General features: G+C 34.9%; 1 protein-coding gene across 1 annotated transcript in view; it reads right to left on the bottom strand.

Annotated features, from left to right (window-relative positions):
* The window catches only part of LOC149541903 (uncharacterized), a 48,414-nt gene extending 43,409 nt beyond the window's left edge, over positions 1 to 5,005 (bottom strand). The window contains exon 1 of the mRNA XM_089795668.1: positions 4,916 to 5,005. Within this exon, the coding sequence (XP_089651794.1) occupies positions 4,916 to 5,005 (90 nt within the window). The remainder of the gene's footprint in view (positions 1 to 4,915) is intronic.
* Positions 5,006 to 14,830: the final 9,825 nt, after the last annotated feature.

The raw sequence follows: 14,830 nt of genomic DNA, 5'->3' as shown, positions 1-14,830 counted from the left end.
TGTAATGTACCCATCATTTCCACAAGCAACACAAACTACAAGTGGTTAAACTAAGAACACATTGGCTAAGTTCCCATATGAGATTGAGGAGGAACCTATTGGAGAGGCCAGTTGAAAAGAAGCAATAAAGATTTGACACAATAGAGGGGGTAAAGAAAAAGCTTGTTGAACAAAACAAAGAAGCCTCAAAGAAAGAAGAGCCAAAGAAGAGGAAGGATAAGAGGCAAGTCACTGAGAAAATAGAGAAAGAAGCTACGCAACCTAAGTCAGGGAAGCTCCACTCCATGCCCTAAGTCAAAAGAAGAGGAGGAAACAAGCAACCTTCAAGCCCTCCACATCGAAGACCTATAAGAGAAAAGGCACAAAAGGAAATAATAAATGACCTACTCAATGGAAGGAAGAGGAACAACAAGAAGAGTTGGACCATGAAAGCTTAAAGTCTGCAAAAGGAGGTAAGAAGCTTTCTTTACAAAATATTTTTTAAGATATTGAAAACAATGGTAATTACACCATAATTAGGGATAGATTTTCCAAATTTACAAAGGTGAATAGAAGTAAGATAGTACACTCTGTACAGTAAGCTTAAGAGTGTTTAGCAAAACCCTAAAAGAAGTTGAATCTCAACTTCCTAAAGAGTTATTTGAGATAGTTAAAGAGAAGTGGTCTAACACCATCATAGAATGGAAAGGCATGTTGGAGGAAGCTCTCATAAACATCATACCTAACATCGATAGGGAAGAGCTCAGAGATCTTGTAAAGTCATGTAAAAAATGATCTAACCCAATTGAGAATATAACATTGATCAAAATAGGACTAAAGATAGATGCATTTTATAATGCAAATAAATTTTGGTCTCAACTCTATAAGGAGGAGAAACAAACACTTAACAAAGGAGAAAGCCAATATCAAAAGGACAAGGAGAGACCTAAAAGTACAGGTTTGAGAAACACTAAAAGGAAGCCAACAGAGAAGCCTGTTGAACAGGTCAAACAAAGGACCCAAATAAGTCATGATCTAAATCTTGAGCCAAAAGGTAGTGGAGAAACAAAATAGACCTCCACAGGACTATATGCTATAGAAGAGAAATGAAGTACACAACCCCAAATCATTGACATATGTGCAGGGGAAGTAAGAGAAAGTGTACATGATATAATCGGTCAAGATAAGGACACAAACCGAGAAGGGAAGGAAGAAGCCAACAAAGAAAATGAAGTCGACTAGGAAATGGAGAATACTCAATTACCACCAATGGAAGTTCAAATATAGGCAAGTGAACAATAAGAAAATGACACTAGTGTAGAACATAGGTAGGAAGATCTGTAATCTACTCAATTCCAATAGATGCCAATGGTTGAGCCATCTTCAACACCATTGAAGGAACATCAAAGTGTTAGAAAGCCTAAGAAGAGAAAGCAAGATTCAGAGGAAGCAAAAAGAAAAAAAGAGGAGCAAAGGAAACCCAAGAATCTGGTAAATCTGATATATCTGAAGATGAAGGAGCACTATATGACTCTAATGCATCTCAAGCAACAAAGATGCTAAAACTAGGGGAATGCGTGAATAGCATGGGCAAGAGATCATGATAAAAGAAATTAAAGGAGCTAGTAAAATTTAACAAACTCACTAAAAAATATAAGAAAATGAAACAGAGCAAGAAGAGATACAAGCGAGTAGTTACAGTAGTTGATGCTCGAGACATTGTCAAAGGACTCATAGGAGAAGTAATCTTTGATGAGGATGATGATTCGATCACTCAAATCAGATACATAACAAGACAACTTCATGATAAGGAAATGCAAATGCTAGGGATAGTGGAACAAGAGATTCCAACAAGAGCACTTGAAGTTGGAAAAAAAAATGGTTGAAGAAAAGAAAGGGCAGCTTATGAAACTCAAAGATGAGATGTTAGAATCCTTAAGAGCGATAACCATAGTGATTTAGAAATCAAGCACGTCACACACTCTCAAAAGTGACCTTGAGCAGTCAAAGGAAAAGGCTCAACAAGAACTTGATATGACAACACATGCATTTGATCCACTCTCCAGATCAACAATTGAGAACCTAACCAAGATACATGATACAATGTACCTGCTACACCATTTATGAGTTGAAGAAGAAAAGAGAAGCATCAAATTGATGGAGCTTCAGTGCCTCTTGACTCCCACCATTGGATCCATCAATGTCACACTCAAAGGTGCAGAAGATCTACTTAGCTTACCACCACTTTAGAACGAAGAAACATTCTACTAGTAGTTAGCAGAACTGTGGAGTGTCGTGATTGCACTCAAATATTTGAAGAAGTCACGGGAGATCCTTCTCAACTTAGCTTGAGACAAGTATAAAGAAACATTTGAAAAGTTGTGACAAATATTGTACAAGGGATTTCCCAAATAGGCAAGACAACACCAAAAACCACACCATCCCATTGTCATTAATGACAAAAAGGGGGAGTATAAGGATGACAAAAGGAGAAGCTCACTCATGGATGGAAAAAGGGAGAGAAAGACAAGGAGACACTCACATAGGGGGAGAATTCAATCTGAAAATGCCCTAAGGTATTAGACAGCCATCATGAACTCGTCACATATAAGTCTATAAGTATTGTTAACCTGCAAAGATCGGCTAAAGGTAAAAGGTTTTTCTATCAATGCCAAAGGGGGAGATTGTTGCATTAATCTATATCAACCAAGAAAGTAAAAAGCAATAAACTCAAATAGCAAGTCAGAAGAGTGTGTTGCCGTCAATTAGAAACCGATTAACAAGAAGTGGTAAAATGTTGCAAGGGCAACTATCAGTAGACTAACTTAGTGGTCAAGGTAGTAGGACGAAGGAAGTGGATAAAAGAAGGGATGGAAGCAACATAGTCATCATTAATGTGGCAATATGGAGGAAGGTCTAAACACAAGAAGACATGCACCAGAGCTATGCGAAGGATTATGACTAAAGCTTACATAGTCATTAGTCTAGACATAGGTATGTAGTTGATTGAGCTAGCCTATATACATAGGCATCTACGAATAGGGGGTCATGAGTGTCCTATGATTTTGATCGCTATAGATTTTGAATTTCAAAATAAAAATTTGAGTAGGATAATCCTTTAGGGTTTTCATTTGAAATCATATATATATATATATATATATATATATATATATATATATATATATATATATATATATATATGAAAAAGCTGAAACAAAAATGTGTGCGCAAGGAGATGAAGATAAATTTGGAAAGATAAGATCCAGGAACACCACTATTGTAGAAGATGTGCAAATAAGAGAATCCATAAGAATAGTCAGCTATGATTAAGAGAAAATAAAGGCAAGTGCAGAGAGCACGAAAGAAGGAGAGGTAGAGCTCAGGGGAAGTCAAACAAAAGACAAAACATCAACACAAGATCAAAGTATCTTCTAGGAGCCAAAGAAGAGGATCTATCAGGAAAGGTGTGTCAGCTGTGTAGATCTATTATTATAGTTCTCTTTCTAACCATTGCATCTATTGTAAAGACTTTAACAAGGAAGAATTCAAATAAGTCTTCAAAATCTTGTAACAAGGTATCTCTCAGAAAGAGATCAAAATCCTCTGGTGAGGTAGTCTTAATAGAATAATTGCAATCCTAATAGGTTGCCAACATTTCTAATAGGATGTGTTCTCAAAAAGAATGGTTATAAGATTCTAACCGGGCACCCTTTTACTTGCAAGGAAAGGCTAGTGGGTTTTCACCCTCTCATTGAGGTTTCCATGTATAAATCTTTGTGCCATTGATGTATGCTTCCATGGGGAACATTCTAAGGTTTTACTGCATAAATTTTATTATTTTCTTAGTTATTAAAGAGGTAGTAACTAAGTTTTTGGATAGAATCATTAGAATAACCAATAGGAAAAAGAAAAGTACAAGTACTGATTCACCCCCCTCTCAGTACCTATTGGGATCAACACTTTGTTCTCAAATTTCTTCTCTAATGTCTCCATTAGCTTTGCATGTGTATCTACATAAGGCTCATTCACTTTATCAACTAACAACACCCGTTGGTCTAAGATGGGGGCTTTCTTATCCAATGTAGTATCAAGAACAACTTCTGGTAGAATGTCTTTTAACATCAAATAGAACTTGTTTGTGCTTAATTTCTTTCCTTAGTTAATCTTTCCATGCCTTTCTAGTATATAATTTACTATAGTCCTTCAAAGAAATGGGATCTAAAGTACAAGGGTCCCAATCTGGTATGATAATTACTTCATGTAGTGCAATAGGATTTGACCTTGTTGATATCTTCTTCTTCTACTTCTTATCTTTTGATGTGGTCATGCTTATGCTCGATGATATCTTTGGTGGCAATGGATCCTTTTGCTCTTGGTTCATCTATTTTGGCTCATCATTTTTCTTTTTCTCTCCTTCTATATTTCCTTGTTTAGGTGCAGGTTGTATAACTGTTTGGAATTTTTGGTACATGGGGCTTATCCTTAGATTGTTTATGCTTATCCTTATCATGTTCACGTTGTGAAATATGCTTGGGTATAACTACTTGTCCTTTCCTTATCATTCCTTCACTTGAAGGTCCCTGAGCTTGTGGCCTATTGCTAGTAGAATATATGTCTTCTTTGTTATCCTTAGTGTCTCCTCTTGTTTGTGTAGTACCATCATTGCCATATTTAGTTTGTTGCTTGGTATAACTCTTATCTCCTTCTCGAGTAATTTAATCTTGGTGCTTAGTTTGCATTGTATATGCATCCATGGGAACAATGGTAACAAAAGAATTGAAGAATTATTAGTATCAATATTTACAATAGGTGGCTCATTTTGTGCTTTAGGCCTCTTATATGCCTTGATCTGTTTAATTACAAGTGCATAGCCTAGTATGTACTCATGTTCTGACTCAATGATTGGTTTTTCTTTAGTAGTAAGCTAAGTATCTACCATTACATCTTCATCTTTTTTCACTCCATCGCTTGGATCTTCACTAGTAAGGTCTTCAATAGCTACATTGTCAGCTATGTCCTTTACCATATTGTGTACATCACTGACTTATCTTGAATTGAGACATTTTAAAATTCATCCTCTTTATCATCAAGTTCAACTCGTTGCTCAGGCTCGGTGTCTTCTACTTTTATTTCCTCCTCAATTTCTTTTATGTTGAATATATGTTTCCACACTCATTGACCATCTTCATCTACATTTCTCAGTCTTCTTGTCAAAACTTGTAGTGCTCTCCATTTTTGCAATAAATAAATAAATCTAATGTCTTTTTATTGCCTCACTTATTTTAGATGCATGAAATTCTGGCATTACAACAACAAGCTCACTCTCCCTCATTTGGCACTCGGTATCTAAGGCATACTGCCATCTGTTGATAATCTTATTAAATAATTCTTCTGGGATCATATTCCCAATCTCAATAGGTGCATATTTGAAATTGTACATCAAGTCAATCAATGCATCTTCAATTTTTTGTTTATCATCATTATTCAACTTGGTATATCTAATACATTTGAATGCTCCTAATCCATCATATTCTTTGGGTGAATAAGAAATTTCTCAATAGCTCTATTCTTTTGACTTCTTGCCACTCTAAATTGGCCAGTGTCATCAAATTTTGTTTTGTCACTGCCTTCTTTAACTATTAGTTTTCTCCTCCTCTTATTTTGCTGGCTTGAGGATGCAAGATCATCATTCCTCTTCTAGTAGGTTTTCACCTGTGATTGTGTGGGTTTGATTATTCTATCAAATCCTTTCTTCAAAGGTGGGGTGACCTCTATTGCAGCTTTGGTCCTAGACCGGGTAGCCCCATCCACACAAATTACATTCACACATTTGACTCCATGATTTAACTTGAAAACCCTATGAAGGGGGAAAAATACACCTGGGACCAACAACCCAAAAATTTTCACTCATCTGAAGTTTTCTCTACTAGGAGCCAACCATGTTAAAGGTTCCATACACATTGCTAATGTGACCTTGTTAGAGGATTTCACCAAAAAATCATCAAAATCTTATCACTCCTTGTTCCTGACTAAAGAGTGGTATGATTTAAAGGAGTTACACCACTAATCGATGTTACCATATAGTATTTCATAGACTTATTAGGTCCACTCGATACTTCCAAAATTTTCTACAGCAATCGTAAAAAAAGTAACAGTAGAAAATGATCTACTATGAATAGAAACTAGCTTTTCTTGCTCACATCTTTGTTTCTTTCTCTTTCTCTTTCTAATCTCTCTCTTGCATCTCCTTTCACTTTGTACTTTTGACTTGGTTGATTAACACCTTCTCTTTCTCCAACTTTGCTTGGTTCTCCTGGCTCAAAAATCTTCTTTTAGCTTCTTCAACTTTGCATCCACAACAACTTAACACTCCAACAATATGATCAACAATTAAATCAGCTTTAGACTAGCACCATCAACAACCAACACAAGAACCAACAACCTAAAACTGTCTCTGTCTCCTCCTTAAATAGTCATCTCCAAGCTTCCTAATCCTTCCATCTTTTGTCGTTTAATCATAGTCCTTGATCTTAGGTTCATACCAAATTTCCAGATGCAAAACTTCATACAATGAATCTAGACATCAAAAAATATAACTTTCATAGAATTTTGTGCACATCCTTATCCTTCTTCAATCTCCATCATCAGATTCTTCTTGAGTTTTCCCAGTCATTGATCTTGTAACAAACTTTGACTTGTGTATTAGACCATCTTGAACTTTTCAAAATTCTAGCGAAAGTCGGCCTTAGATTCTAATTCTCCAAACTTTTTCATCCAGTTGTTACTCGATAAACATAACATTTACTCAGATAATATAGAACTCAATTATTACTAACTCACTTGGGCAACACTGTGTTTTCCTCTTGCTTTGTCAATCGCTCAAGCAATACTATAGTGTCACTCAGAGAACAAAAGCTTTTGGCTTATTGGGGTAATGCCCCTTGTACGGTTGCTCATGTGTTGTCAAAATTGGCCTCTGGCGATCATACCCCTCCTTGCGGTCGTCGTCAAGGACTTATTAGTTTGGCTCGCCACTCACACACGTCTCGCTCTCGACAGCATTGCTCTCCTAGAGGTGGTGCTTTTGGTTGGCACCGCGTTGCTGGAGGTTTCAATGATCGACACCGCTCGGCCTCACCTCCTCGGAGGTCTGGTTCGAGGTGGTCCCTAATGGCTCCTCCTGCTGCTCCTGCTATTGGTTGGCCCTCTACTAACCCAGACCCCAAGTGAGTGTTTCCCTAGTTGGATTTAGCCATTTCTCCTCCCAGGCCCGAGGGAGAGAAAGACAAAGATAATGTTGTTGTTGTGGATGATGGTTGGGCTCCCCTTGAGCCATCTTTTCTCCTCACTTTTGGGTTGGGCTCTGATGATAAGGATCCTCCTTCCTCAGCTGATGTTGTGCTGGTAGCTTGAGGATTTCTTTGTTTTTTGTTGTTTTCTTCAGTTTTTTGATGAATAGTTGATTTCTAGCTAGTGACTGTATGAACTCGCGGGGTGATCTTGTATCCCCGACCCCTTTTTTTGTGAATATGTAACTTTATTGTATTTTTTTAATATAAGGAAGGGACTTTTCATCAAAAAAAATTCAATCTCCTTTCATTAACCTTGTCAATCGATTAAGCTTATGTTCTTCAATATATTACAACAATATATGATTGTAAACAATCAAACCAATTATACATTATCACTATCCAACTCATTCAAGTACCCATTGAATATTATACCTATCAATTAATTATTCATCACACTTTCTTCAAATCCTCTTCATCAACTAAGTTAGCATAATGTCTAGCCAACTAAGACTTTGACATCAATGACAATATAACAACTGATATGACTCTTTTAGATACAGTCATAAAATTGTCAGTTATGACTAATAATCTCCTTTTATCAGCTACATTATTAGTTGGGGCTAACAACATAGTCCAATTACAATAAATGACCAAAGTGACATAAGAGCTATCACATGGTGGTACTGAAGAGCACACAATTATACTGAGAGGGGGGTGAATAAGTATAATAACAACTTTGTCAATTTAAAACTTCTATCCAAACAATATTAATCAATTACTAAAATAAATAACTATGCACATGAACACAATGACACAAGATTTACGTGGAAGCCCAATGCAGGAGAAAATGACAAAATAATTGCTTTTATATAAACTTGTTCTTTTACATAAATTTGTAGGCTCCAACCCCTATATTTTATGCTGAAATTTTCAAATCCCACACTTTGCAAGCTCCAACCTACTAGAAGCTCCTACTCCCACACTTTGCAAGCTTCATCCTACTATAAGCTCCCACTCCCATTGCTAATGAAAAATAAAAGTTCCACTTTTGTATAATTGCTTACTCAACCTAATGATAGATGCAATTTATTTTCTTCTCTAACTTTAGAATTAGCTAATTTTTTTTTTTTTTATCGCATTTTTAATTTCTTTATATATATATAAACTTGTTCTTTTACATAGATTTGTAGGCTCCAACCTAATAGAGGTTCCAACCCCTATATTTTATGCTAGAAATTTCAAGTCCCACACTTTGCAAGCTCCAACCTACTAGAAGCTCCTACTCCCACACTCCGCAAGCTCCGTCCTACTATAAGCTCCCACTCCCACTGCTAATGAAAAATAAAAATTCCACTATTGTATAATTGCTTACTCAACTTAATGATAGATGTAATTTATTTTCTTCTCTAACTTTAGAATTAGCTAAAAAAAATTATCACATTTTTAATATATATATCCCTTTTACTTGCACTCACACTTCTAAATCTCCAGCTTAACCCTCTATTCTTCATTCAAAAATATTCTTCTTATTATTTGAGATATTTAATATCTTCATCAAATTAAAAATTTGAACATTTAAATAAAAATTAATCACATTTATATTCTTTTCTCAACGGCTTCTTACATCTCTTATATATATTAGAATGAAAAGTCATATTACATATTTTTTAAAAACATAATTAATTTATTTTAATCAATTACGCTAAAAACTTTATCCAACTTTAAATGTTATTTTGTGCTTTGTAATTTGTAAACTTTAAGCTTTGTATCATGGATGAATTAAGGCATGAGACTAAAGTTTTAAGTGCTACTTTTGCTACTAGTTCATGTTTTGGAAAAAGTGTCCCTACTTTTATCCTATGGTTCTACTTGTATTATTTACTTATTTTTCTCCATTTTAAAACTTTTTTCTGATTGGTTGTCTCTATTTTTACTAGTAGTCTTTTACTTTGTGTGGCGAAAAATTAGAGAATATAAATTCTCAATGTGGCATTCTACTTTCCTTCAAAGTGTCTTGTTGAAACTCTTGACAGTTTGCATACATACATTGCATGCATGCCTAGATTACATGTATAGCGCCTCCTGTTTCAATTTTGTGAAAGCACAACCATATTTAAAAAGCTTGTCACAATGACTAGATATGGCAGCCTGGACTCTGGGCCAAGGCAATGCTTGGAGATTGTTGAATGTCACAATAAAATTGTATTGATTTATTGTTTAAATATTGTAATTTAATGTCTTTTTAATTTGCTCAAGTTGCCATAGATTAATATTTTATCAGTTCTCAGTGCCTATAAGATCAATGATTATATCTGACAACTATATCCTACAGCTGGTAATTTATCTTTTAATCCTATCAATTAACATGTGTATCTGTGACTCTAATGTAGTCTAATTTTTCTTTCTTTTTCTGAACTGCTTAGCACATTTTTTTAATATGGACTAGAATGTATTTGGCTAGAAATTCATAATGGTGGTTTTTTGTTTTCGTTGCTTGCATTGGGTTGCTATATAAGACAATCAGGTAACAACTCACATAGGCATTCTTCTGTATGGATGTTATCCTTCATATCCATGCTTCCATTAAAGTCAGACGAATAACACCCAACGATTTGAGAGAGTGATTACAAAATTGTAGTGTTTAGAGAAAAAAAGGCTTAGTAGTTGTGGAAAAAACTTAGTAGCAACATTCAATAATGGTGAAGCCATCAAGTAGATATCATCAAGTAGTGATAAAATAATTAATTTGAAGGGATTCTATTATTTTAGTTTCAGGAGAAAATTATATCATCAAGTAGTGATAAAATAATTAATTTGAAGGGATTCTACTATTTTAGTTTTAGGAGAAAATTGAATGCATGTAAGTTTGTTTTTTGGTTACCAAAGAGTTACCAGGATTTTATTCCAAGATTTTATTTGTTCAAACGGTTAAACAAGTCCGATATCATGATATTGCTATCAAAAGTTAACTGTGTGATTTTGAGTCAAACTCATTGACCCATGTTTCATGAGTAGTGATTCAACATGAATCCATCTCTCATGAGAATAAATGGAACACTTAGCAATCATTGGATCTAGGTGATGCTCATAGGGGTGAAGCACTGGGACTTCCCAGGAGGTCACCCATCCCAGTACTACTCCAGTCTGAGTGCGCTTAACTACGGAGTTTCCTCCATGGTTAAACCCAAAGCTTGCAACCCCATTTGCAAAACCTTCACCAAGTGTTGTGCCTTATGAACCATTCATTAGAAAGCCCCTTGAGCTCATCAATTGATAAGTAGGAGATAATTTCCATAGTAAGTCAAATTGTGATATTGCTATCAGGATTTAACTGTGTGATTTTGAGTCGAACTCATTGACCCATGTTTCATGAGTAGTGATTCAACATGAATCATCTCTCATGAGAATAAATGGAACACATAGCACTCACTAGATCTAGGTGATGCTCACAGGGGTGAAGTCATAAGACACAACACTTGGTGAAGATTTTGCAAATGGGGTTGCAAGCTTTGGGTTTAACCATGGAGGAAACTTCGTAGTTAAGCCCGCTCAGGCTGAAGTAGTACTAGGATGGGTGACCTCCCGAGAAGTCCCGGTGCTTCACCCCTGTGAGCATCACCTATATCCAATGAGTGCTAAGTGTCCCATTTATTCTCATGAGAGATGGATTCATGTTGAATCACTACTCATGAAACATGGATCAATGAGTTTGACTCAAAATCACACAGTTAAATTCTAATAGCAATATCACAATTTGACTTACTGTGGAAATTATCTACTGCTTATCAAGTCTGATATCATCAAAATATAACAGCATATATGCAAAATGTTCAATACCATCGAAAAACTAACACCAACAAGAGAACTCTATGATAAATGAGCCCTAGGTGACCCTTATTTAGTGAAAAAAAAATGTGAATCTTCTAACGATGATGCAAATGCTAACATCACTTAAGCTGTTGATTCGTGCTTAACACGAGTGGCAATGCTACAAACAAAACCAAAGGGATCTTTAATCTTTCCATAGAATTTTCCCCATGGTTTCTCTGATATGGGCTTTGTCATCGTTGCTCCTGTCTCCGCTGCCTTTTCAAATGCACGCTCCACATCATCCATCTCCAAGTGCAATATTGCAAACATTCCTTTCAGACTAAGCCGCGACTTCACCTCTTCATCGGCTTCCTCCATCTCCTCAGCAACGCTATTACATCCCAATTTTTGACCTAGCTTGAAATATAGCCGGTGAGGTTCGCATGAAGTCAGTTGGTAGTTTAATTTGATATAATATGATGAAATGGTAAGATGGTCGTTATGATTTCAAGTGAAGACGACATGTTAGTTGATCATTAATTGTGAATTCATGGAATTAAGATGAAAGGTTAATTGTTATGATTATTTATGATTATATAATTTATAATTTAATTACAAATAAATTCCTTGCAAGGAGCATGTCGAAGGGGTGGAAGCATTGTTAGAAAAGAATTAGGCAGGACATCACCATTACTAGGTAGACAGGTAGAGGACTTAGCAATATGAAACATGATACATCTGTGGAACTGCATGAGTTATTTAAATAAATAATTTAATTAAAATAATTGAGATAAAATATAAAACGTATTTTAAAGGATTTTGATTTATCTTTCGTTATATTGTTTTTAATAATTATTTATAAACGTACATTTAAATATAAAATGATTTAGCACCATTATAATTTAATAATTAATTAAGTGATGTTGCTTGTTCATATTAGATTTTAAAAATTATTATAACTTTTAAAACCTTTCATCATCTTTCTTTCTCTCTTTCTTTTCCTCCTATTTATTCTTTAAATCGATTTGAAAGCTTTCAAATATAATCTTGTAACTGAAGGAAGTCGAAAAGTCTGGCTCATTTTATATTATGGATTTCTTGGTCGATTATTGGCATCCATTCTTTCTCCTTCAACATTCAACTCTTCATCGGCCTTCTAAATTTCCTTAGTCATTGAGATCCCTGTTTAAGTTGTAGCGTCTGAACCAGTGCAATGACTCTTCTTGCATTGCTCCAAACAATATCATCGTCCATAGGTTATAGATTGAGACAGCGGTTTGCATAAGTGCAACTCTTCTTAGAATTGGGTGACAGAGGAGTCACGTAAGACTTCTAATCCCTCTCATAAAATCGTTTATGCTTTCCTTCTCATTTTATTATTGTAGAAACAACGGATCAAAGCTTGGTCTTATTTATTTTAAGTATGTGAAAGTAGAATCCGAAATATAAATAGATTCATCGAATTCTCAGTTGTAAAGTGTGTCAACCTTCCTTGAGATATAAGGCAGCAAATTGAACTTGAAGTCTGTTGTTTCTGTTAGAGTCAGTCGTTTTTCTTATTGTGAAATAAGCAATGACAATAGTCTATATTTCCCTTTCAAGATTGTGGTGTACCTTGAAAAGACTATCGACTATCATATGAATAGAAAAGTGATGATTTATACTCAAGTCTGTAATTTCTTGGATAATCGAACATGTAATCTTTTTGCATTTTTGTCTTTGAAAACTATCATCGTAGATTAAATCATTTACAATCTAGTTAAATATTGAATACCAAGGAATTCACCAGGCAAAATGCCAGAATATGGTGAAGAAGGTGTAAAGCAAGGTTGCATGGGTACGTGGGTACGGGAACGGGAACGGGTACGGGAGCGGGTACGGGTACGCATATTTTTCAAAATAGGGGACGGGGGTACGTTTGTATGCCTAATTTTTTCTATATAATTAATATTTTATAGAAAATATAATAATCAAAATATCTGTCATGAGTCATGACATTGAGCATTCAAAACAAGAAATTTGAAAATATAAGCCATAAGTCAAATATATATATATGCTATTGCTGAATGTTTTAAGTATTTTTCATAATAGGGGACAGAGGTACTTGGGTATGTCAAACTTATTTTAAAATTACACTTTTATATTTGTAAAAAATCTGATTTTATGAGTCATGACAATGGTTTTTCAAAACAAGAACAGTGATAAAGTTTGCAAATGTAATGTACTGTTTTCAGTTTCAGATTTGCTATATGTTTGAAATAATAATACATGATAAATGCTTAGATGCATAACAAAGAAGGCAGACTTTAAACATGAACAAGAAGATCCTATAAACCATATGACAATGACATATTGCAAATGATAAACTTTTGACTTGAACAGTGATAAAGTTTATTGTTAATGAGTATCAAAGTTTCAAACTGATTTGGTATTGAATTAAGTTTGATAAACAACAAGCTAATACAAAAACAAAAAACCAAAAAAAAAAATCAGAATCTTAATCAAGGTCCTTAGCTATGATGCTCTCCACCGAGTACCCGGTACGTGGGATACGTGTACCCGGTACTTGGGTACGTGGGTACGAGTACCAGGGTTGTGGGTACGAGTACCCATGCAACCTTGGTGTAAAGTATCTCTCTTAAGATAATCTGAAAGCACCTAGCTAGGAATCACTGACTTGATGGCCTAAGAATGGTGAAGAGGTGGAGTTAAAGAGAAATATGTTATAATTAATTTAATTAATTAAACATTCAATTTAAAATCTTTTAATCACAGACTGTGAGATGTTGGATGCACGTAGTCTTCTTGAATAAATTCACAGAACTGGTTGTTCTGAGAATTCCTAACACCTAGAACTCACCCGATTGTGTAGCCAAGAAAAAGGGTGATAAGGAGAAAAGAGTAATTGTAGTAACACGAATCAATAATCAATTATGACAATTCAATGTTTATCATTTTAATATGAATTAATTAATAGCTCATGCATATCCTAGTTAATGTGATCTCCTACTGCCAAATCGTATGGTGAGTTGATTACCAGGAAGCCCAGTGGATGGCAAGATGAACTCTTCCTATTCTGAGTAGGGAGGGTCTTTCTCGTTAGAGACTGTGTGGGGATAAAGATGTGGTCTGAGATTGGATGGTTAAGCCTCTGACAATGTTTCACCTCTCCTCAAGATGTCAGACGTGTGTTAGACAGAGATAAGCTACGCATTCAATTGTTTATCGGAAACAGGGAATATTATTTTTATTTATGAGGTAAGATTAAATTGAGTTATTTCTTTGTTATTGTTATTTTACACCTAGATATAAGAGATAGAATCATGGATTGCTTTCATTTATATGAATATCAAGTATAAGTATATTTCTAATTTTAAAATACTGTCACAGTTAAGAAAATGAATCTAAAGCCCTAATTGATTGAGTGACAACTGGAACCCTACATGATACAACAATATTAGAAACCCTAATTGAATCCGTGGTAGCGGAAGTTCTAATTGAATTAGTGGTTTTGGATGCCCTAATTGAATCTGTGGTATTGGAAGCCTTATTTGAATCAGTGGTATCGGAAGCCCTAAGTGAGTTAGCGGTATTAGAAGCCTTAAATGAACCAAAGGTAAACAATGCCCTAATTGATACAGTGATATGTGATGCCCTAATTTTATATAATGACATTTAATAATAATTGTCATTTGATTTTGGTTTAACAATATTGGATAGAAGTTGTTTTTGTGGTATTGTTATAGAGG

This window comes from Cupressus sempervirens, chromosome 8, assembly GCF_028749045.1.
Source record: "Cupressus sempervirens isolate cs-2001-9-10 chromosome 8, ASM2874904v1, whole genome shotgun sequence".
NCBI classification, from domain to species: Eukaryota; Viridiplantae; Streptophyta; class Pinopsida; order Cupressales; family Cupressaceae; genus Cupressus; species Cupressus sempervirens.
Note: the sequence above shows the minus strand (reverse complement) of the source record. Positions and strands in the feature narration are given on the sequence as shown.